At 33.9% G+C, this 23,736-nt stretch overlaps 1 protein-coding gene across 2 annotated transcripts in view; it reads left to right on the top strand.

Moving 5' to 3' along the window:
- LOC143223346 (cell adhesion molecule Dscam1-like) overlaps nucleotides 1-22,516 on the top strand; it is a 141,428-nt gene extending 118,912 nt beyond the window's left edge. Inside the window, exons 19-26 of one of the 2 annotated variants that reach the window (XM_076451221.1) lie at nucleotides 1,572-1,757; nucleotides 3,890-4,183; nucleotides 5,173-5,343; nucleotides 7,435-7,646; nucleotides 10,126-10,201; nucleotides 14,397-14,514; nucleotides 15,880-16,010; nucleotides 16,426-22,516. In XM_076451221.1, coding sequence (XP_076307336.1) covers nucleotides 1,572-1,757; nucleotides 3,890-4,183; nucleotides 5,173-5,343; nucleotides 7,435-7,646; nucleotides 10,126-10,201; nucleotides 14,397-14,514; nucleotides 15,880-16,010; nucleotides 16,426-16,487 — 1,250 coding nt within the window. In that variant the 3' untranslated portion in view covers nucleotides 16,488-22,516. Of the gene's footprint in view, nucleotides 1-1,571; nucleotides 1,758-3,889; nucleotides 4,184-5,172; nucleotides 5,344-7,434; nucleotides 7,647-10,125; nucleotides 10,202-14,396; nucleotides 14,515-15,495; nucleotides 16,011-16,425 lie in introns of those variants that run through there. The other variant, XM_076451222.1, reaches the window with a different exon arrangement.
- Nucleotides 22,517-23,736: the final 1,220 nt, after the last annotated feature.

Here is a 23,736-nt window from a genome sequence, read left to right as displayed (position 1 = left end):
TACTTTCAGCTGTAGACGAGTTATAGAAGTGGAAATTAATTATTCGGTTCAAAGACTAAGGAAAGTCCCAGTGCCTGCCATCTAGTCAGTGGTTAAAAACTAAGAGTACCTCTACCTGATTTCTCTGAGTTTTCGAACAGGAAAATTAGCTTCGTTGGCACAAGGTGTTAATCGTATTGAAAATTTGAATTTTAGATTTTCTTTAAATAAGTTGCTTATTTGGTTTTATGAAAAAGCTTCCTAAATTCACATGAAATTAAGATTAGATATAATTTTTCTTTTCTACAAAATAACATAAATATCCTAACGTTTTTATTAGTTTGTTTTAGAGCAAAGTCACATTGCTGTGTCCACTTCATGGAATCAAACCTCAGATTTTAGCATTGTAACTCCGAGGATCGCGGGTTCGAATCTCCGTCACACCAACCATGCTTGCCTTTTCACCCGTGGGGGCGCTACAAAGTTACGGTCAATTCCACTATTCGTTGGTAAAAGAGTAGTCTAAGAGTTGATGGTGGGTAATGATGACTAGCTGCCTTCCCTCTAGTTTTACACTGCTAAATTAGGGACGACTAGCGCAAATAGCCCTCATGTAGCTTTGCGCGAAATTCAAAACAAACAAACCTTTCGAAACTTTGCAATATCGTTAGCTAACACTCCGTCTCTATTTAACATTTTTTTATTTTACAGCACAAAATTTCTGTTGATTCTCTAACATTTAATTCACTTTGATTATTAGGTTAGTTAAAGTTACAGTTTCATGTCATTGTCTTGAATGGCTTATTTCAAGAATGTATTTAAGAAGAGGAGACACTAGTGTGTGTTTTTTTGTTAACTACATAACCTTTCTGTTTATTAAGACTATATTTCAAATTACGTTTAATTTGACCAGTATATTTTTGTTGCATTCACATCTAATTTGGTATGTACCTTTTTTCTTTAAAATGTCTTTTTATCTTTGGTGCTAGAATATATTGTTTTAATTTTGTTAAAAGGTTTAAAATAGGAGCGAAATTATCTTTTCTTAATACATTTGGTTAGTTATACCTTGTATATATGGTTATATTACTGCACTTTTAATTTTGTTATCAAGCACATTGTTTAATCTAGTACATTGCTTAATAAAAATTGAACTGTATTTTCTTTGTATTGCGTGTTCAGTGATATTAATATTGAAACTTCTTTCGTCAGCAATGCTTTTAATATAATTCAATTCGTTTTTCAAATGAGTAGAATCAGAAGAAACTGTAAATGGTCTTTCGATATAAGTATGAAAAGTTGCCACTTTTTGAGAATTTTGGGTGATAAGTTTTGATGTGGCGGCACGGTTTCCGACAAACAGTTGTGGAAGTAGATCTATAATTATTTATTTTAACAAGTACAACTAATAAGAGGTAAACAGTCATCTTGTTCAACCTCACTGTCTTCTAATTTTAAAATTTTATTTGTGCTTTACTGTGTTAACACCTCAGAATAAAACAAATTAAAATAAATCAACTTTATCACGTCGAACCCAAGAGTTAATGTTCCTTTACCGAATTGTCGAATTTTGTTTGTTTGTTTTGTTTTAGGTTTCATTCTACATTATCGCCAACAGTCAGGTGATTGGGTGCAGATTCAGACACTTGGAGACAAAACCAGTTACTCTCTTCAGGGTTTGAACTGTGGAACTAGTTACCAGATGTACGTCGTCGCTTTTAATAGCATGGGAAGAAGTGATCCCAGTGATGTTATTTCAGGAGTCACCAGTGGTTCTGGTGAGTTTAAATCTGGATGCACGTTTCATTTCAAACCATACCTCTTTTTTATTAAGATGTCTATTTCTTTGACATCCAAGTATTGAATGACCTGTAGTAACCTCTATTCTGATAAAATAGTTATCACACGGGATCGCACATGAAAAGTGCAATGAATTTTAAAAACACTCAAACCTCAAGTGCTTTTGAATAGTTGACCAAACCAATGACTACAAAGCAAGCCCGTGTTGTTCCTTGTCTCATAAATAACTGAAATGTGAATCCGTTTACAAATATGAAAAGAAAGTTAATTAATATTGCGTTTGTTTAGTATGCTTTAAAATATTATTCCTGAAATAGTACCCATTAAATCCACTGCATCTATAAAGATTAAGTACATTATATAAATATGATTTTGGAACGTCAGCATGTCGTTGAAGCCCATGTCACCATTTTTGGTATTTCCATGTTTGATGACTACGTCTTGACAATAGCTTGCATTGTCGTTGCTGTTACAGTAGACTTCGACGTAAGATGGCCATATTTAAACAACACAACTCTTCTATTTTCATTTGCCGTAATATATCTGATGTACAAGGAGAACGGTTTTCTAGCACCTGTTTCAAGAGTCCGATCTCACAGAAATTGGCACTGTATCTGGGTGCTTACCCAGCGCAGAGTGTCTTTGTAATGAATAACGTGAATATAACTTCATTTTCCAACTGCTTATGCTTTCTTGATCTTGTTTTTCAATGGAGATCCTTCATGGTTACGTTGCACACTGTTACCTGCAGCACATGGACGACTTTTGGTGCTAACCTTTATGTTTTCGGACTATTACCTGTTACAAAATGCTACACTTTGCTAATCTTGGTTGTGTATTGCAGGTCTCTTTTTGGATAGTCATATTCTGATCCGTATTCTTTTGTTTTCCAATTCCATTAAGTGTGTAGCACAGAACGGTATTATTTATCTGTTACATCCTTAGTTAAGATTTGTTTCAAATAACAATATAATTTTTCCTATTTTGAGAACGTTTGAGATATGGATTCATTAATTAGAAACTAACTTACTTTCTTGCAAGGAAGATAGCGCGTGATATCCAAAAATAGAAAGCTATCTTTCCTTTAATAAATAAGATAACTGTTGAGGCAGACCTATCCTTGAGCTTAACTCCCAGTGAACCCATAGCTTCTATTTTAATATACAAACTTGAATTTGTTTGTGTATTTAGGCCATTGTTTGTATAAACAACTAAGTTTGTTTCTATAAGAAAGATAATTTTAAACGAAGGATTAACGGGTTTGTAAGTGTTATCCTGGCGGATTTAGCAGTGTAATATTGTTAACCATTTATTATTTTGATCTTTTAACTTGGGTGGGTTGGCTGACCTTTTTATAATGAAGCATTAATATTTACTTAGGAGAGTTTTATACTTAAACTTTAGAAGTCTAATTGCTTAGATTCTGCTCTATTTTGTTTAGGTTTTGCTAATGTTTTGAATTAGTCTATATTCAGTTTTGGGTTTTGTTTACATGTGACTTTAAATTTTTGCTTCTGCTTTGGTGTTTAATTTAACTAAGGGAGAAGAGCAGATCGAACTGTTGAAAGCTTTTGAATAAATCCTTCAGCATACTCTTATCAGTTCGACAGGCATGACTGAATGCTTGTCCTAGCTTTAGTTTTGCTGTATCTGTCAGTGCCAAGTATTTCTTTCACGAGATGCCGATCCCAGTTTCAGATTGGAAAAATCAGTAACTCCTTACTTTGTTGTCAAGTTTTCTTCCAACCTTCAGTCAGTGATCTGCGGGAAAGCAATTTTGCAAGGGAAATGTCACAAGAGACATACCCGTCTTGGAAAAATCTATTATCTTAGTGTATGACTATTTATGCGTCGTAGAAAAATGTTACATAATCTTTCTAAATTCAATAATTTTTTTGTTGCGTCAAACTACCAGATAATGCTAAAATGTAGTTCTGATACATTCTGCTCCTCTGCAACTTTATATCGTTATAGATGACACTTCATGATTTGCTGATTTGCGTATTCAAAATTATTTTGATATAGAGTACTTAACCCTATGTAGAAACACCAGATAATTGATAGTGTCACTTCCAGTACAACCTTAATCGTTTTTATGAACTGTTTTCAGCCCCCGTGGCGCCTAACCAACACCTTTTAGTAACTGTTAATTCCACAAGCATGATGTTCAACTTAAAAGCTTGGTCTGACGGCGGCTGTCCGATACACCACTTTATCCTTCAATATAAACCGCTGGGTCACACAGAGTGGATCTTGGTGAGTTCAGAACTGTACCCTGAACAAGAAATGGTCATCATTAGCATGCTGATTCCCGGAAGCTGGTATCTGGTTTTAATGTCTGCTATAAATGCTGCAGGTATCACAGAAGCTGAATACCGGGTAGCTACGCTTACGATTTCTGGAGGTAAGGCTTAATATCGGATTCTGCTTTAAGCGTAATTACTTAATATATAGTTGCTCAGATTTGTAATGTTATGTATAATCTATCTTCATAACTACAGCCTTAATGCTCATAATTACGACGGTTAAAGAATTAAAAGTAGAGAAATTAATAATAGAAGCACGTAAATTAATCTCCCATTCCCCAGAAGAACAGTGTTTCGACTTATATGATATTTGTAAGCTATATCATTTTTATATTACATCAGCATTATTTTGTTTCAAAATGTAAGTAGGGCTCCGTAGTAGCAGTATATCATTAAATCAATATTGACGTTTAAATCTACAATATTTTTGTTAATTAAATGTCGTCAGTATTACCTGAGAGAATCCGATTTTAAAACTAAATACTTTAAAATGTAGCTTTATTAGATTGTAGGATACTTATTAATATCTAACGTATGTCTATTTCCACTGATATTGAGAAAATCAGACTAAGTGTTGTTTAGGAAGAAATGCTTCGGTAAACGTAATTGGCATACTAACCAATTACTCGTGGCGCCTGTGCATTAGAACCGCGCGTGATGTATACATGACGTCATATCTACACCCTAAGAATGGAGAAAAATAAAGTTCTCCGAGGCGAGATAACGGAGACGAAACGGGTACATCGCGTAATAAGAAAAGTTTTTTTCAGTATCATACATATAAGTAAGAGTTCCACTATAGTATCACTTGTGACGTATTCATGACGTCACATTTGAACCCTGAGAATGAAGAAAAATAAAACTCTCCGTAACGGTAAACGGAGGCAAAACTGGAAGATCGTGAACCCTATTATAAATCTACATGCACGCTGAATAAACATTTTGCGAAGTTGAAAGTTGCACATCGCGTAATAATAACTTTTTTTTTCAGTATCATATAAACAAAAGTTGCATTATGGTATGATGTAGGGAGTGGCTGTTTTGTCTTCCTCCTGCTTTACCAATCACTTTACTTTCTCTCTCCTAGCAACTGTAGTACCAGAGACAATTTCTGAACAGAGAGGAAGGAGTAAATACCGCAGCTTGTATGTTATTATTCCTGTTTGCTGTGCCGCTGTCGTGTTGACCGCTGTGACGTTGTCTGTCTTTTTGGTGGTTTGCCGTCGACGATCTTCGTCATCATCTAACATATACGAAGGTGCGTAGAATAAAAAAAAAAACCCTATATGGTTTTTGATCAAACTAACCAACCATACATTACAATACTTTACATACACTGCTAGTCAAAATCTCAAGGCCAATGAACATAAAGAAAAAATATGCATTTTGCGTTGTTAGACTTAACCACTTATTTGAGTAGAGCTTCGAAAGATGAAAATAAGAAAAGGGAAAATAATAATAGAAAACTTTTTAGCGATTAATAGGGAAAATATAAACACTATGAAATTAGCCTAAATACTAGCTGGTCAAAAGTTTAAGACCATACCAAAAGAAGTCCTAAACAGGGTAGGAAATGCGAAACCTCTCGTTGGGCATTCCAATAACATTCCAAGTGGTGAAGATGGCTTCACGAAGATCATGGACTTTGGGAATTGATCTCCATATCTATAGACTTCCCTTACCATCCACCCTCAAACATCTTCGGGTGAACACGCTGGATGGTCCAAAACAATCACGTTATTCGCCATGAAAAAGTCCTTTGTTCTGCGGGCATTGTGGATTGCAGCGTTGTCCTGCTAAAAGATCCAGTCATTTCCACACAAGCGAGGGCCTTCAGTCAATAAGGATGCTCTCTCCAACATGCCAATGCAGCCAGCACTGTTTGATGCCCCTGTATAACCTGAAGCTCTATTGTTCTATAGAAGGAGAAAGCACCTCAGATCATGATGGAACCTCCTCCATTGTGTCGTGTAGAAAATGTCTCCGGTGAGATATCCTTATCGTGTCAGTAACGTTGGAAGCTATCTGGACCATCCAAATTAATTTTTTTCTCATCAGAGAACAAAACCTTCGTCCACTTTTCTACGTCTCATGTTTGATGCTTCTCAGCAAAGTTTAACCGATCTGTTTCATGGTGTGGAAGGAGGCATATCCTTTGAAGACGTTTACGGTTTTAAACGCCTTTCTATCGTAGATGCCGTCTTATTGTTCTTGAGCTGCATTCTGCGTCCGTAAAGCCCTTAGTCTGGTTCGACGATCGGTTGGTGTTTTGCCGGGCAACCCGTCGAATCCTCCTGCTCAACACCGGCGAAATTTTCTTGGGTCGACCACTTGAAATTCTCGTTTCGTATCCCTCAGGGTCTTTTAAGAAATTTGCAACAGCAGCCTTACTACGCCCAATCTCACCAGCGATGGCACGTTGAGAGAGACCTGGTTTTTGCAGCTCGACAATTCTGCCACGTTTGAACTCTGTCAACTTTTTAGCCATTGCCATGTTTTTACCCAATGTAATACAGGAAATGTCAGTGAGAGATGTTGACAACCCTAATGCTTGAACACAAATGGCTAAATTTTGTTACGTGTTTACCGATTAACGCTTCGTTTCAGTATGGCCTTAAACTTTTGATCAGCTAGTATTTAGGCTAATTTCATAGTGTTCACAAGTTCCCTATTAAATGTTTAAATTTTTTTTATTTTCCATTTTTTTATTTTCATCTTTCGAAGCTCTACTCAAATAAGTGGTTGACTCTAACAACGCAAAATGCATATTTTTTTTATGTTCATTGGCCTTAAGATTTTGGCCAGCAGTGTATTTTACTATGCTTCAATCTGAATAAAACCTTAAAAGCAGACGATTACATGAAATTTATATTTGCTTTTAATTGCAAATATTGGAAGAAAATGTAAGCTTATATTAAAATAATCGAGTAGTTACAAAATACTAACGGTAGCAAAGAAATAAGGTTCATTAGAGCTATTATATGTGACGAAAAATCACTACATTCATCCACACTGACATCAAGGTTATTATTCAGCTCATTTTGAACAAAAAATATTAATTTATTTTTGTAAATTATTCTCATTTGCACTATGATAACCGTCAGTTTCACAATAATTATGGGGAAGAAGTAAAGTTTAGAATGAACTCCGCGGTTTGTGGCGAATGAACCAAGTTTAATATTTCACTTTTACATCTTTGATTTGAAATCTTTCAAGAAATAATACAAAGGAATAGAATATCGAGGGAGAAAAAAACAAACGTCTTGAAGGTGAAGTAAAAATAGACAAATGAAGAGACTAAAAATTACAGAAAAATAGTTTTCACTTATTTAATTGTTTTCGGTTTCAGGGGTTCGGCACAGTGAAGACCCAAAACATGAAACTTTAGCAATGACAGAACTGGAAAAACAGTGTGGAGACATCGTGGAACCCACCTACTTTCCTTCACCTTATGCGATGACAAAAGTTCCTGTTCTACCCAGAGAGGTCGCTATTAGAGAAGGAGAAGGTTTACACGGATCCACAAGAGGGTCGGGAAATAACTACGATGTCCCTCAGTCTGTAAGATCATCTTTAAATAATATTTTAAGTTATACTCGGTTATAATTTTAACCACGAGGTGGTGTAAAAGTTAACTGTTCGCTTGTCATTACTGCAAAAGATTGCGTTCTGCACTTTGGTGAGTTATAAGAGTGACAGTTAAATCCAAGTTTTGATTAGAGTAATCCAATAGTTGGCAATGGATGCTTCTTGTTTGTCATTTAAAAAATTAGGGACTACTAGTGTAGATAGCTTTTGCGTAGCTTTGAGCGAATATTAGAAACAAACAAACAGTACCCCTGGCAAACACCATTTACACATAATGTTTGAAAGGAGAAGTTTATAATTTTTTATATCAAAATCTAGCACATAGTATGCGAAGCACAATTAGTGTACAAAGCATACTAATGCTACGGTGGTCTAGTAGACATACCCCCTAGAAATTTTGTAAAAGCAATTACGCTACGAGATTAAATCTGGAAGCAACTTTGCATCAAATATAGCTTAAACAATTGCATGGCTGTTGACGTAAAATCCACAAACATCTAGTGAAAAGTCAACAAATCATAATTCTGTTGTAACGTTGCATGGGAAGCTAGACTTAAATCAACATAAATATTTGTTTTGTTATAGTAAAATACTGTTCTATTTATTTGCAGAGTAATTAGTAATTGTTAAATTATGTGCGACAATTTCAAACGAAAACAAATATGCTAAAGGTTCATCAGAAGGATGTAGACAGTGTAAGAACATTAAATACATAGGCAGCTGCGTAATAATTACATAAGAATAATTTTTACATAACAAAGTAGAGGATTCGACCGAACCTCTTCGAATCTCTACGTATGAGCGTTTAGTTGTAACAGTGGTTACATTTGTGCTTTATCGTTTAAGCAATGGTTACAGTTAAACTTTATCACTTAACCAATAATTCAAATTAATTTTCACACCAAAAATGGGATTATAGTTAAGTTTTTTGCATACAAAATTATTACAGTTAAACTTTTATCGACTAAACAGTTGTTACATTTAAGCTTTATAGTTTAAACAATGATTAAATTACGCCTTATCGTCCATGTGGGATAGGGGCGGCATGGCCATGTGGTTAAGGGGCTCGCGAGTTCGAATCCCCGTCGCACCACACATGCACGCTCTTTCAGCCGTGGGACGTTATAATGTGACGGTCAATCCCACTATTCGTTAGAAAAAGAGTAGCCCAAGCGTTGGCGGTGGGTGGTAATGACTAGCTGCCTTCCGTCTAGTCTTACACTGCTAAATTGAGGACGACAAGAGCAGATAGCCCTCATGTAGCTTTGCGCGAAATCGAAAACAAACAAACCATATGGGGGTTACAGTTCAGCTTTGATGCATAGAAAATGTAATTAAACTTTAATGTGCAAATGTAGTTATATCTAAGTTTTATCGCTCAAAGAATAATTAAGATTGATCTTCATCGCTCAAAAAAAACTGTTATAGTTAAGCTATGTTGCTCAAACAATGCTAACAATAAGTTTTATTGTTCAACCAATGATTAAATTAAACTTTTTTGGTTAAACAATGGTTATAATTAAGCTCTATCGCTGTAAAAAATGACTAAATTAAGGTTACTAGTCGTACTTGAGACATATTTTATGTAAGTTATGTTTATAAGCATGGAAGACTAGAGTAATGGAAAAGTGTTTCCTGTAAATTAAGTAAATCGATTTCAAGACAATAAAATAGTTTTTGTTCATGTAGAAGATATCTTGGAAAGAACAATAACAGAATTTTGCTAGTTACTTAAACCAGTAATATCAGTATAGAAATACCATACATCTTTTTTGATTAATTATACAAACACAAACCTGTTGACTAGTGTTATTTTCTGAACGTAAGGCTTAATAATTGTAAAACCAATGGAAAAATGACCCTCCTTCCAAAAGTCAGCGTTCCAAAGAGCTTGTGAAAAATGCTTGATACATTACCGAAGTTTACGGTTTTATAAATGTTCGTCATGTTCATCTTCCAAATTGAATTTCGTATTGTTATTACGAGGAATAAATCTAGTTATTAAAAACAAGAGAGGATTCTCAATAGCTGCGGCTTTAAAATTAGATTTCAAATCGGTCAATATATGGAGTATGAGCTAAAAGTCTGTACTGAAAAAACAAGCACACTCTGAGTCATTCTATGAGCCGATTTGCCGCGACAAAAATAATGTATAAACTATTACCATTAGTAAGATATAGTTGATTACATAATTAAAAACTTGTTTCTATTAAAACAGGGCTATTCATCTAAAGATTAAGTAAATAAATATGTGATAATATATGGTATTTAGACGTAACACAAATAGTTTATTCACGTACAAAGCATAATAACTTTCTTATTTTTACGAATGAACCATATTTTCTTCCTATGCTTGTCTTCTGCTCAGTCCATCAAACACTCATGTATTTTTATTTCTCAATACGAATCTCGCTCATCTGGAGAATGATTGCGGATTTTGTGTTTTTTCCAGAGAAGAAGCAGATTTAAAATGGCATCTGAACATGGACAGGATGCAAGAATAGGAAGTGATGCAAGTTCTGATTATGGTGAATTTCTTCTCAGTATTTTCGAGCATATTTTATTTTAAAAACAATTTGTATTGTGCATCGCAGTGTGTGACTAGTTTTAAGACGATCCTAAGATTGAGATTGAAATACATCCCGTTTAACAGTTCCACGAAATAAAACCAGGCTGCTTAGATATATTAGAATATCATTTTTTTTAGAAAATCGCATTGAGAGTATACACATTAAAAGATCATTTTGCGGATCATAATTTTACTAGAAGATCATTTTGAAGATAACTTGTTCGTTAAAAGAGCATTTGAGGGTCAAGAGTTCGTAAAATGGTCATTTTAAAAGTCTTATTCATTACAGGATGCATTTAACAGTCAAAATTCTTCCCATAAAGTCCAGGTTTCGATTAACTGCCTAAGTTTGTAAGTTCGTCATGTAAACTGAGTGCCATGTTTTAGAGTAATCATTTAACAGAAAATTTATGATCTTAACATTTTAAAACTACTCTACACTTTCATATTTAACTAAATTTTGCAAATACATTAACTCTATAGTTCATAAAACTAGTATCATAGATACGTGTGTGTTACCACCTATTCATATATTCTATATAGAATGAAACACAATTAATTTAAAATCAAAATAACGATAACTCCGTCTGGTTATTTCAACACTTTGAAACGTGTGAGATATTTTTGGATAGTTTCAATGCTATCAAAGTCTCCATTTATAGTTGATATATCATAATAATATTCGATAATTTACATCGTGTTGCCCTAAATACAGAATAAATCATATTAAATTTATTAATATAAATATGATTTATTCTATATTAAGATCAACAAGGTGAAAAATATCCGATATTAAATTTACTCAGTGTACTTGAGAAATAGAGGTTAATTTACTATAATTAACCTCACTTTCACAAAATATTAAGATTTTTCAATAACAACAAATTTAATTACCATTGCATCCATCTTAAAAATGTGTCAACTAAATGTTTGTTATTAAGCAGAAAGCTCCACCAAGGGCTTTCTGTGCTCTGCAACCACGAATATCGAAACTCGTTTTCTAGCAGTGTAAGTCCGCAGACATACCACTGTGCCACTGGGGAGGGTCAACTAACTGATATCAGTTTTTAACATATTTTCTGTAATAAATTGATTAGTGAACTCATTAAGTTGAGCTGTTAATTAAAAGTTTGTTTGATACATAACCTTAATTTTATCGCGTCAATCGGGAAGTCAATAGTATCTTTACGGACATCGCTAAAAATCTGGGGCTCGATTCCTTGCGGAGGACTTGATACATTAAGTTTGTTTTGTGGCTTTGTGTTAAAATATATAAATATTTCATCGCTTCCTCTCACAATAATCTCATGAGCTGTGATACAATTCTGCATCATATTGAAAATATAATTTGTATCCTCCATTTGTTTTATTGGCCATCAAATCTCCGTCTTTCTGATAAATGTTTGATCACACTTAGAGCTACGTCTAAGACGTTCTTACGGTAACACTGCTGCTATTGTTAATGATTTGTTTGTTTCTTTTTGAATTTTGCGCAAAGCTACACGAGGGCTATCTGCGCTAACCGTACCTAATTTAGCAGTGTGTAGGATTAGACAGAATGAAACTAGTCACCACCACCCACCGCCAACTCTTGGGCTACTCTTTTATTAACGGATAATGGGATTTACTGTCACTTATAATGCCCCCACGGCTGAAAGGGCGAACATTTGAACATTTGTCTGGGAGCTTTAATCAACTAACTTTTATGAATACTTTCGTGAGAAATATCATCTTTAGCCTACTTTTAGCCAATTGGTTAGTTGTATAACCAATTAGATGGGTGGAAAATGCTTTTTTCTGTCGTCGTTTTTCTCGTGTCTATTAATATTTCATTATTTTAACATGTTCATGTTCATTGTATTCTCTTTACCTTTGACATGATGACCTATTGCAGTTAGATCGATATTAAAGAGACTTGTGTATCAATTATGCTCCTGAGTTCTAAATTCACTTGGATACATTTTCCATACTTGTTTTGGGATTCATAATAATTAAGATGTTGTAAACTGGGTTTTGTATCCACTTGATTTGAGGGGGAGGGATGTACTAACTGAGGTCGTATTGTATTGTTGCTTCTGAATAGTGACTTTATAATTTTTACATAGCCTTTTTATCAGGTCAAATGATACCTTGAGGTTATAACCTTCCTTATTATACAATAGGTTTTGGTTTAGCTTCTTTTGACTTTCGCGCAAAGCTACTCGAGGCCTATCTGCAGCAAGTCGCCCCTAATTTAGTAGTGCAAGACTAGAGGGAAGGCAACTAGTCGTCACCACACACCGCCAACACTTGGGCTACTCTTTTATTAACGAATAGTGGGATTGACCGTCACATTATAACGTCCCCACGGCTTAAAGGGCGAGCATGTTTGGTGTGACGGGGATTCGAACCCACGACCCTCAGATTAAGAGTCGAGTGTCTTAATCACGTGGGCATGCCGGGCATATTCAAAAGGACTGATCAACAATGACATGAGTAGCACTTGCGTCCTGGGAAAGAATAGCTTTATTTTCTGTGTATATAATGCCATGTACTTTGTGGAATAAGTGATTATTTATGATACTGAATTGCATCGCGTTTCATATTTTGTGGATTGTATTGGGAGGTGTTTTCTGCTTAGTCAGTTTATTTATTCTGAACTATTGTTTTTAGTGTGTGACCATATCTTTTTTACCTTGGCTAGATGTGTTTTTATACGCTTTCTTCAGGTTCTGTTATCGATTGGAATTAAACTTTATTACTGCTTGTACTCGTGAAAAGCTTCCTGTCTTAAGTGAATTTAATTTCTTCATATTAATTTCTTTACGACGTAATATCTTACCTGATATTTGGTTTTGTCTTGTGGCATGGATTTAGAAACTCTATGAGACTAATTAGTCTCTGTTGCAGGATGTTTTAGGTGATTTAACCTAGATTTTTAAACTGACGATAGAAAATAAAACTTTTATCGATTTACAGTTAAGTTTCTTTTAATTACTTACAAAGTGCTGGGCCTTATGAGCCACAATAAGTATTTATAAATATAGAAAAAACGTTTTTAAAAACAGGAATTAAACGTACGGATAGCTAATATCAATCCTTTAAAAATAATGCAAACAATATAATAGGGATGGATGGCCACTTGCAATATTCCTACGTAACAGCACAGACACACAATGTAGTAGAATGCTAACAGACAAAAATAGGATAAATTGAAGTCAATTTTAATTGAATATTTATGTATATTAGGTAGAAATGATACGATTGTTATTTCTATTATCTTGTTTGCATTGTTTTTGAAGGATTAATATTACCCCCCTACATTTACTTCAATTTTTGAAATATTTTCTTTACTTGTTTGCTCTTTGTTTTTGTTAAGACACAGCAAGGTTATATTTATAACCGAGTTCTAAAAACAATGAGGTTCCAACTATGATATTTATTATTTAACTATTATTGATTGGTTATTCCCGTTTCATCTTGTGCATAAGAAAGTTAACTTTGAGCAGTAATTAAATCATCGCTTACACTAGAATTATTATTGTTTTTAAAAATTACTACTAGTCAATAATACTTGTAATAGATCACATAAATCTAATTATTAATCAGCTACTAATATTTCTGTTATTTTGGCACATCTAAATTCATGCTTGACATTAAACGTTTTCAAATATATTTTATCTTTAAATATAAAAAAACAAACTTGTTTTAAGGTTTCAAGAGAATTCTCAGCTCAAAGTGTAGATAAGCACTGTGAAAGCGTTTACACAAATCTTCACGTTTAGTACATGCTTGCAGTAGATGTTGAGAGAAATTCTTTAGGAAAGTTTCATCTTACGTGATGTTGTGAGCCACCTAATTTGGAAAACTATTCTTAATTAAACCATTTTAATGTTTTTAAACCTTATGTAAGCGTTTATTTTACAGTGTTTGACAGATGTAATAATATGTATCTATTTATAATATGTTAAATACAGTACATTACTGGAAGGCATTTCTCATTTATGTTTAATACTGTTAACCAGTTATCATGTATACGTATTTTGCTAAATTATCTAACAGTGTGTAAACCATCTATATTCTCTCAACGCCCTTTAGAAACCTGTGGTAAACAAACTATTAATCTTGCTATACCCAAGTTATGAAACAATAACTTAAGGGTTGTTTTCTTGTAGATGGCACTGCAGAGCACAGCGAAGGGTATGAGCAGCCTCGCAAACAAATGCGATCAAGAAATATGGACTCAGCTCTCCATAGCTCCAGCAGGTGGTTCACATCTCAGCAAGGCACTCGGTAAGCCCTAAAATAACCCTAAAACAAATATAGTACAGTTGTTTTGTTTTATTAACACATCTGAAATTACTTTATCAACGTAATTGCTGGGAGGAATTCGTGCGACTGATCAGTATCCGTATCACCATTTGGTATGTTACTTAAAGAAATTATTCGATTATTCAAGATTGTGTAAGTGATGCTTTACAAACGGTCAATCCCACTATTCGTTGGTAAAAAAGTAGCCCAAGAGTTGGCGGTGGGTGGTGATGACTAGCTGCATTCCCTCTAGTCTTACACTGCTAAATTAGGGACGGCTAGCGCAGATAGCCCTCGAGTCGCTTTGCGCGAAATTCAAAAACAAACAAACCATAGAGAAAAGTTGAAAATACAGTTAGTTTCTATTATGATAAGCTTATAAAAGGTGTTTAAATATTATGTGAATAAATGAGTATTTTATGCAAATACATTTGGTTTAGATTTGTTTCTTGTTAAAAAGAAAGCTATAGAATGCTTTACTCACCACAGGTATCACAACCCGATTTTTGGCGTCATAAGCCAGCAGACTTATCGTTGAGCTACTGAGGGTCATACATATATGTATTTTTTCCTATTCTGAAGATTTATAATAAGTTGTTCTATCTCTTTATAAATTTTGGTTGACAGTTAAATTTTATTCTTAAAAATAATTTTTCTCGGTAAGCATTTAAAGACAAAGTATCGTTCTTACAAATGTATTTTATTGTGCAGTTATTTTAAGTACGATATATTTTATTCAATCATGAAACTCGACGTTAGTTTTATTTTCAAACAACCCTTGGCTGCTTAAAATGTTAATGACTTTTACAAAGCATTTAAAAACCTTTCAGAAGATGTCATCTTAAATGCATTTCTTTGTATTCATTCTTAAATGACTTATTTTATTTTTAAGCTTTGATATTTGCATGAAGCAATGAAATGACTAATTTTTTTGTAACATTTTCTTTTGCAACCCCACTTCAGACATTTTGTTTGAATTGCGTCTTTGTTTTATAATAATTATTAAGTATTTATGAATGTGACGTCAAATGTAAAGCACTTTTAAATTAAAAAAAACAACACTTACTCCATAATCGTTTCCATTATAGAATATTTATATCTTGACGATCAATGTTGAAAGATACTGTGATGAATCTTCGTGCATTAATTTTTTTATAGTTTTAGAAAAATAATTTTTTTCTTTACTGGTGACAACATTATAATTTTCTGCTTTGGATATTATCATTTAAATATCTTTTATCTACTTTTATTTTTATACGATTATTTTTTGAAATACTTTATTGCCAAAAAAATCTTAAAGCCAACCAATCAAACAAAATGTCTGAAAGTGGGGGTTATTTTGTGCAGCAGTGACTGCTGTTCCAGTCAAGACGCCACCTATAGTCCAATTCATCTAGCCTTTTCTTCGGCTGCAACTGACAGCTATGAACCTTCGGACACTGAATGTGATCGGGATCTTTCAGAAGGAAAAGAGTATTGTAAGTTTTTCATAATATGTCTTTTTACTTATTAAAACTATCGTATTTTCCGACATATAAAGGGCAATATGTAAGTGCAAAGTCTGCTTACCTCGCACTTAAGGAAAAGATATAGAAATGTTCTACAATATTAACGCCTGACGTTAAATATATCTTATTTTGTAACTTCGAGGCAAAATATTAATAACGTTTACTGAATTTAATTTGCTGTGTTCTTAGTTACTGCTTGGAGAAGCAACAGTAAAGGTTGAATTAATTGTCCATCTTACAACTATACAATTATACACTCCTCTCTATCGTTGTGGTGCATCTGTTTTCATACCAACAGAAATAAAGCACGAGCTGTTGTAATTTTCTAGTTTCATTTTCTATTGGTGAATTCAAATTTAACTCTCTTGATTTTTTTTATTCTTAGGGAAACCTAAAGTGATACACCCATCGACTATTTATGTCCAGACACCCTTTCTCCAAAGGTAAACACCTCCGCAGTGTTGTCGTGGTCTCAAGTCGTTCGTCCGAAACTGTAAAGAAAATAATAAAAAAAAACAACATAAGATTACTTGTTATTTGACAATATATGAAAAGTAAGAGTCACGTTATTTGGATATTAACCTATGTTAAACTGACCTTGTAATATAAAACGCATGGAAATATGAACTTGTAGTAACAATGTTGTTTTGTAAAAATACCTTGAAATGTATCTATGGTGAATATCGGGACTCAGAAACGTCACTTTAGGTTAGCTTTCGGAAGTTGTAAAAATATCTACATAAAGTTGAAGTACATTCTAACTTTATACGTTATTTTCAACTCGTGAGGTGATCTTGAGTGTAAGATTTTTATTCAAAGTAATGATAAATCTGAAGAAATTTTATTATTGTACAACAGATGGCGATGGCTAAAGTAAATTGTTTAATAGTGAGTTTATCTTTTAACTGAGCGTTCGAAATATCGATAATAAAATATTAACAACTAGAAGTCTTCTATCATAGTTAAAAATAAATGATTTGAAAGGCTATGAATATAACCATCATTCGAGAGTTTTTATATCCATTTTAACGTTTATTATTTCACCTTAAACAGATCATTGTATTTCTTACTGCTTAAATGTCATTGCAACTGTCGTCGTTTATTCTATAAACAGTTATTACAAAGCCTAGGGTTAATTTATTATGGCAAATATAATTTCAGTCGTTCTTTCCTGTCCTCAAGATCTCTGGGTTTATCGAAACGCGTCAACAGCAATGGATATAACAAATATAGTGTGGATGAAATGTTATTGTTATAAACTCTTCTAGTTCTTGAAAATCCCTAACAAACTAGATTAAAGATGTAAGTGTATGAACATGTAATAGGCCTAATACTAATGTCTTACAACAAGTGTAATTGTAATCATTCTTCGCCGATTTGTAAAAGGCTTACGTTCCATTTAAAAAAAAACTGACTGATTAATCCTGGTAATACAGTCGAAAAGTGAAACTTCATAATAGATGAATAATAACAATTTAAGAAACATGCAAATACAGAGCTCTAACTTATTTTTACTCATGCTAGAATCCGCCAATGGTTCAGCGGTAATATTAAATGCTTATAACGCTGAAAACTGGGTTTCGATACCCACTGTGGGCGCAGCACATATAGCGTATTGTGTAGATTCGCGCTTAACAAGCAAACTTGAGTTATAATAATGTTCTTTTTATGTGTAAAGACACTTCCATGCTCGTTTATGTTAAATTAACAGCATGTCCTACCATTCTTAACTGATCTTGAAAAGCTGCCGGTAATCTTGGTGACAATGGTAGTTCTTAAAGGGAATTAATGAAATTCTTGACACACGAACTGTTTCTCTCACAGTTGAGACTTTCTCGAATTGAGGTTTATTATTTGGCGGCCCCTTGACGAATCAACTTAAATTTTGTCTCTTTTTCGCAGGAAGTGCCAAAAGTGGTTAACCTGTAAGCCACCCAAGCGGAGGGAATCAAAGAGGCCTCAACTCAGAAAGTAATTTTAGAATAATAGTTGCATATTATTAAACGAATCGATGACCGCGTGGACCTTTGTTATAACATTTTAATAATTTTATGTAAGTAGATTACGGTCGAGTGTGTACAATGTGTGTAGTGATGGGGGAAGAGGTAACATCTTTAGATGGTGACTTGTAGGGATGGGGACTATAATGGTTGCCCTGATGGATCTTTTCGTAGGTGGCGCCTTATGTTCCAGAAGTGTTAATCTTGTATATATTACAAGTATGCATATACGAGTTGGGACTGTGCTGAACTTATATACCTCATAAATTAAACTTCCATGAGTTGTTAGCCCTGAGACAACTGCCTCACCTTTACGTACGCCACTAATAGAAAGAAGTCTAGTGTTTTCAAACAACGTTTTGTGCATTTAATTATTATTTTCTTTTACTGTTTTTAAACTACTTATTTACTTAAAGTTAACAAACTAAAGATTATTCTTTTAAATCCGACTGTTTTAGCACTGAACTGTGTTTTTCCTTACTAAAATACATATATATGACTATACGTATATGTTTATATTGTGTTTTGAGCTTACATGCGTAAGACCTGAGTTTATATAAATTGCCTACTGAATTAATCAGTGCTACCAGTTTCAAGACATGTACTGTTGTTCTATCTAATTAATTTATGCGTTTCTGAAGTAACATAGAATTTTTTATACATATATATCTTAAAAATTACTAACCGGTGTCCCCATTAATGAAACAAAAATTGCATGAACGATAATGTTAGGTAATGTTCCCTTTCCTTCTTTCTTTTGTTATTGAATTCTTAATTACCCCATGAGATACTAATTGCATACCCTTCTTCGTGAAAGAACAATGACTCATTTAACTACTTAAGTGCTTGTGTGTGTTTTTTTTAATTCAAAGCTAAAACGTTTATAAAAGAAAGTAGAAAGGTAGCATATTTCAGCGCGTTTTTGTATATTTCTTCTCGGACAAAAATTCTAAAACAAAGTTAACTCATACCTACTATCGAACAGTTTCCAGTTGCCACCCAAAAATTCTGGTAACTGAGCCAGCCAGCTCTGAGTGAGTCAGAGCAAAATATATTTTAAAAAGTGGGTAAACATTCAAAAACAAGATAACCAATATACACAGTTTCCAGTTACCGTGTTAACACACACACGCACACGCATTTATAACATTTGTAGTAAAATATCGCTTGTTAATAGTAATATACTTCTTTACAAATGCTTAGTAATCTGGGTTAAACAGAAGGACATCGTTAACTCGAGGAAGATGTAACTGAAGTACTAGTGAACACTATGATTCTCAGAAAGTGTCAGTGTTTTGTCGTTTAATCTAGAAAAATAAATACAGAAATATAAATTATATATTCGTAATTAATTATGATAATGACAATACTAGCTAATCGGTATTGTTCCGATGTGATTGTCGAACAGCATTTTTTTGTTTTGTTTTATTAAACCATAATGATGATAGGCCTGTTTTATTAGTAAGACTTGTTTGTTTGTTTGTTTTGGAATTTCGCACAGAGCTACTCGAGGGCTATCTGTGCTAGCCGTCCCTAATTTAGCAGTGTAAGACTAGAGGGAAGGCAGCTAGTCATCACCACCCACCGCCAACTCTTGGGCTACTCTTTTACCAACGAATAGTGGGATTGACCGTAACATTATACACCCCCACGGCTGAGAGGGCGAGCATATTTAGCGCAACGCGGGCACGAACCCGCGACCCTTGGATTACGAGTCGCACGCCTTACGCGCTTGGCCATGCCAGGCCATCTTAGTAAGACACAATACGTCAAATGGTGAAACAAAAAAGATGTTTAGCTCCATTTGATCGTTTTGAAAGATAATATATGACTACAAGTGTTATGTCACTCCTCGTGGAACAGGCTTAGCTACTTGTTTGCGGTTTTTGTAAACTTGCTTAACACCCATACGCCAAAATTCGCGAACGTTTTCGGCGGACCATTTAAAATATTGCTCGCAAAATGCCTGCATCGTATGATGTCAACCGTAGTTAAAGAGATAAATTTTTCTTTGTTAATGTTGTTGGTTTAAAAAAAAGTTTTATTTTAAAGTGTAAAATAAAAAGCTGATGTTAAATATTAATACGTTATAATGTATAAGTAACTTTATACTATGTAACGTTTTTAACACAGTTTGATTATAAATTTCTGATTTTAACGTATGTGACGCCTAGCATCGAAAAGCATAATTTATAGACTGGTAGTTGTGTGATAATATAATGGCCTAGCGCGTAAGGCGTGCGACTCGTAATCCGAGGGTCGCGGGTTCGCGCCCGCATCGCGCTAAACATGCTCGCCCTCCCAGCCGTGGGGGCGTATAATGTTACGGTCAATCCTACTATTCGTTGGTAAAAGAGTAGCCCAAGAGTTGGCGGTGGGTGGTGATGACTAGCTGCCTTCCCTCTAGTCTTACACTGCTAAATTAGGGACGGCTAGCACAGATAGCCCTCGAGTAGCTTTGTGCGAAATTCCCCAAAACAAACAGTGTGATAATATAACACAATAAGAAATGTAGTATTTTCTTCATCTTTCTTTACTGGCTCTAAACGAGTTTCTAGTGAGAAGAGTATTCAATAATATTTACATTGTACACTACGTGCTGTACGCGGTTGCCGCCTAGACCTTTCTTACAGTACCAAAATTGAAAGTAAAGTCTCGATCGAAACACATTTACACCGGGCTTTTGGTGTTCTTAGACCAACCCACCTGATAAGTATTTCGATTGAGGCTTTGTGCATTTTAAGGTCAGATGACCTGAGGAGCTGTGGTATTGCGCAAAAGGCCTCGTCGGCATCGGATCACAGTACACAAACTTCTTAATGGGAAACTGTTTAGTACTATAGTGAAAAAATAACAGTGTAAAATTATTGTCAAACATACTGCGACAATTAAATAAAATTAATGAATTAATAAAATTCCAACTACTCTTCTTTTAAGCCCGTGTTCTTATTTATGTGAATTGGATAATAATTCAGAAATTGAAGTTGACTATTTTGTAAGTAATTTAGACCAAAGGTTACTAGGCTGAGTATGTGAAAGACCGGAGAAATACTTTTAAAACACTAATTTTTTTCCGGAAAGGAAGTGGAACGTAAAAACTTTTAATTTCGGCAGATAAACGAATATATGGAAACAGAAGGATTCATTGTCTGTATTGTATTACTGTTAAAATAATTGCTTGATGTTTGCTGAGTTCCGAATGTACGATCCTTTTCAATAAACTGAGTTAAACATTGTATTTAATGCATATAAAAAATGTCGAAACGGATAAATGTAAGCAAACGAAATATGTGTATAGAATATTATAACTGAAATAAAAGTGTTATTGCTATTAGTCCTCACCAGGTCACTGAAGTGAAGTTTACGTTCTACAGTTGTTAGAAAAAAACTTGATTCAACACAAACGCATATTGCATAGCAAGGCTGCCGTTTCGCGTTTTACAATATACATATTGTACCTTGTATTGTGTTTTATAACAAGCATTCAGCAATCAAATTATTATTTATTGTAAATAATAAATGAACTCACGAATGTTCAGAAATAAACTGCAATGTATTTCGGTGAAGTATTATAAGTTATGAATATTACTGGATAAAAATGTAAAATATTTAACAAACTCTCATACTCTTCATTATGTTATTCATCAGTTGTGTTTAAGAACCACCACATTCTTTTTATCATACAACGTTTCATTATTTTACTCGATTGAATAACGTTTGTTGCTATACATTTTCGTGTCAAAAAATAACGTTGCACCAAACGGGTTTAGTAAATTCGTGTAAAACCCGTTTGTTCTTTGTTTCGTTGTTTTGCATAGGTAATAATTTATTTAAAATGGCTTGAAGTTGTCGATAGTGTCGACTGTGCTGCTAGCAAGTATGATTTACAGGGAAATTCTTTCTGTAAGTTTTAATAACGTTATTCTGATATAAGACAGGATAAGAGCAAGTAAGTGGAGTATAACTGTTCTAAAAAGAAGTTTCTTATATTATTAGTTTATGCATATAATTATATTGAATACGATATCTGAGGACGACTTACCATGGAATTGGTAGACCGTATGTAGGGTTTGTTTTTGAATTTCGCACAAAGATACATGAAGGCTATCTGCGCTAGTCGTCTCTAATTTAGCAGTGTAAGACTAGAGAGAAGGCAACTAGTTATCACTATCCACCATCAACTCTTGAGCTACCCTTTTACCAACAAACAGTGGGATTAAACGTCACATTATAACGCTCCAGCGGTTGAAAGGACGAGCATGTTTGGCGCAACTAGGATTTGAACCCGCGACCCTAAAATTGCAAGTCGAGCGCCCTAACCATCTGGCTATGCCGGGCCCTGTATATAGAGACGGTCAAAGTACTCACTATGGATGAATAATCCTTATATTATTGTTTTCATTGTTTTTGGCACCTCAATCGCTACATCATTTCACATTTACAAAATATTTTATTACTTCTCTTCTGATGTATTTATCCCTGATTACTGTGAATATGTTTAATAAAATTTAATATTATAGGTGTTGATTTTTTTTCTCCTTCACTTCATACATAATATATATGGTTGCTCCCTAAAAGACGCCTATTGTATAGTGTACAAAGCATTGAATATTTTACACATTACAGTAATCTAATGTTCATCCATTACTGGTTGGTAATTTGTGTTTCGCCGTATACTTAATTTTTTTTTAAATACGATATTTCTTTAATAAAGCTAACTTTAAAAACTGAATACAACATAGATTACCCCATAATTATGATTAAAAATTACTACTAATTATTACGACTAAGCAAAGACATAGTGCACTGTTCATGAACGCATAGAGTGGATTTAGGTTTAAACTGACGTTGGTGATTAATTGTAAAGTGATATCGACTGAAACAAGAAGAGAGATGAACAGTATTATAGGTTTGCCAGTTTCTGGTTTGGTATATTAGCAATGGCTTCTTGCATTATTTTAGGGCTTGTTTGTTAAATACAAAAATGAATGTCAGTTGCAATAATCTATCAAAGTAATAAAATAATGAAAAAGTGTTCAAAATAACTAAAACATACGCCTATGAAAAAACTTTATATTTACTTGCAATGTTTCGGGTAAATGCCATTCATCAAGCAGTTAAACCGTGTTACATAGAGAATAGGCTTAAGCAGAATTGTTGAAGAGTTAAATACAAAGATTCTAAATTACGTATTGTGTGGAACACGCTAACAAACAATATTGTTATAAGAACATTGTTGAAGCGATTATATAAAGAATTATAAAAATTAAAAACAACATCGAAATAAACACTATTAAATTCAAGAATAATAATACTAGGCCTAGCCTTTACAAAGATGAGCAGTTTGCTCTATCCACCCTGAAAACCCCCAAAGATATTGTCATCAAACCATTCGACAAAAGTGGCGCCGTTGTTGCTTAGCATAGAGATCTGTATTTTCAAGAGGCTAACAAGCAACTAAGTGACTCCATCTTCTACTAACTTCTCTATAACGATCCCATCCCCCATTTTTAGAAGCTCATAAAGAACGATATAGAAAAAAATATCAAATCTAATCATCTTCCCTTTCTGTAAAAAAAAAAAAAATCTTATACTTTAACAACTCATAATTTCCTTTTTCTACATGTTACCTAAAATTCATAAATCTGGGTATCCGAGACATCCCATAATATCTACCTTACTGAACTGATCCCCCT

The sequence above is a fragment of the Tachypleus tridentatus genome, chromosome 8 (assembly GCF_004210375.1).
Source record: "Tachypleus tridentatus isolate NWPU-2018 chromosome 8, ASM421037v1, whole genome shotgun sequence".
NCBI classification, from domain to species: domain Eukaryota; kingdom Metazoa; phylum Arthropoda; class Merostomata; order Xiphosura; family Limulidae; genus Tachypleus; species Tachypleus tridentatus.
This window is presented reverse-complemented; position numbering and strand designations above follow the sequence as displayed.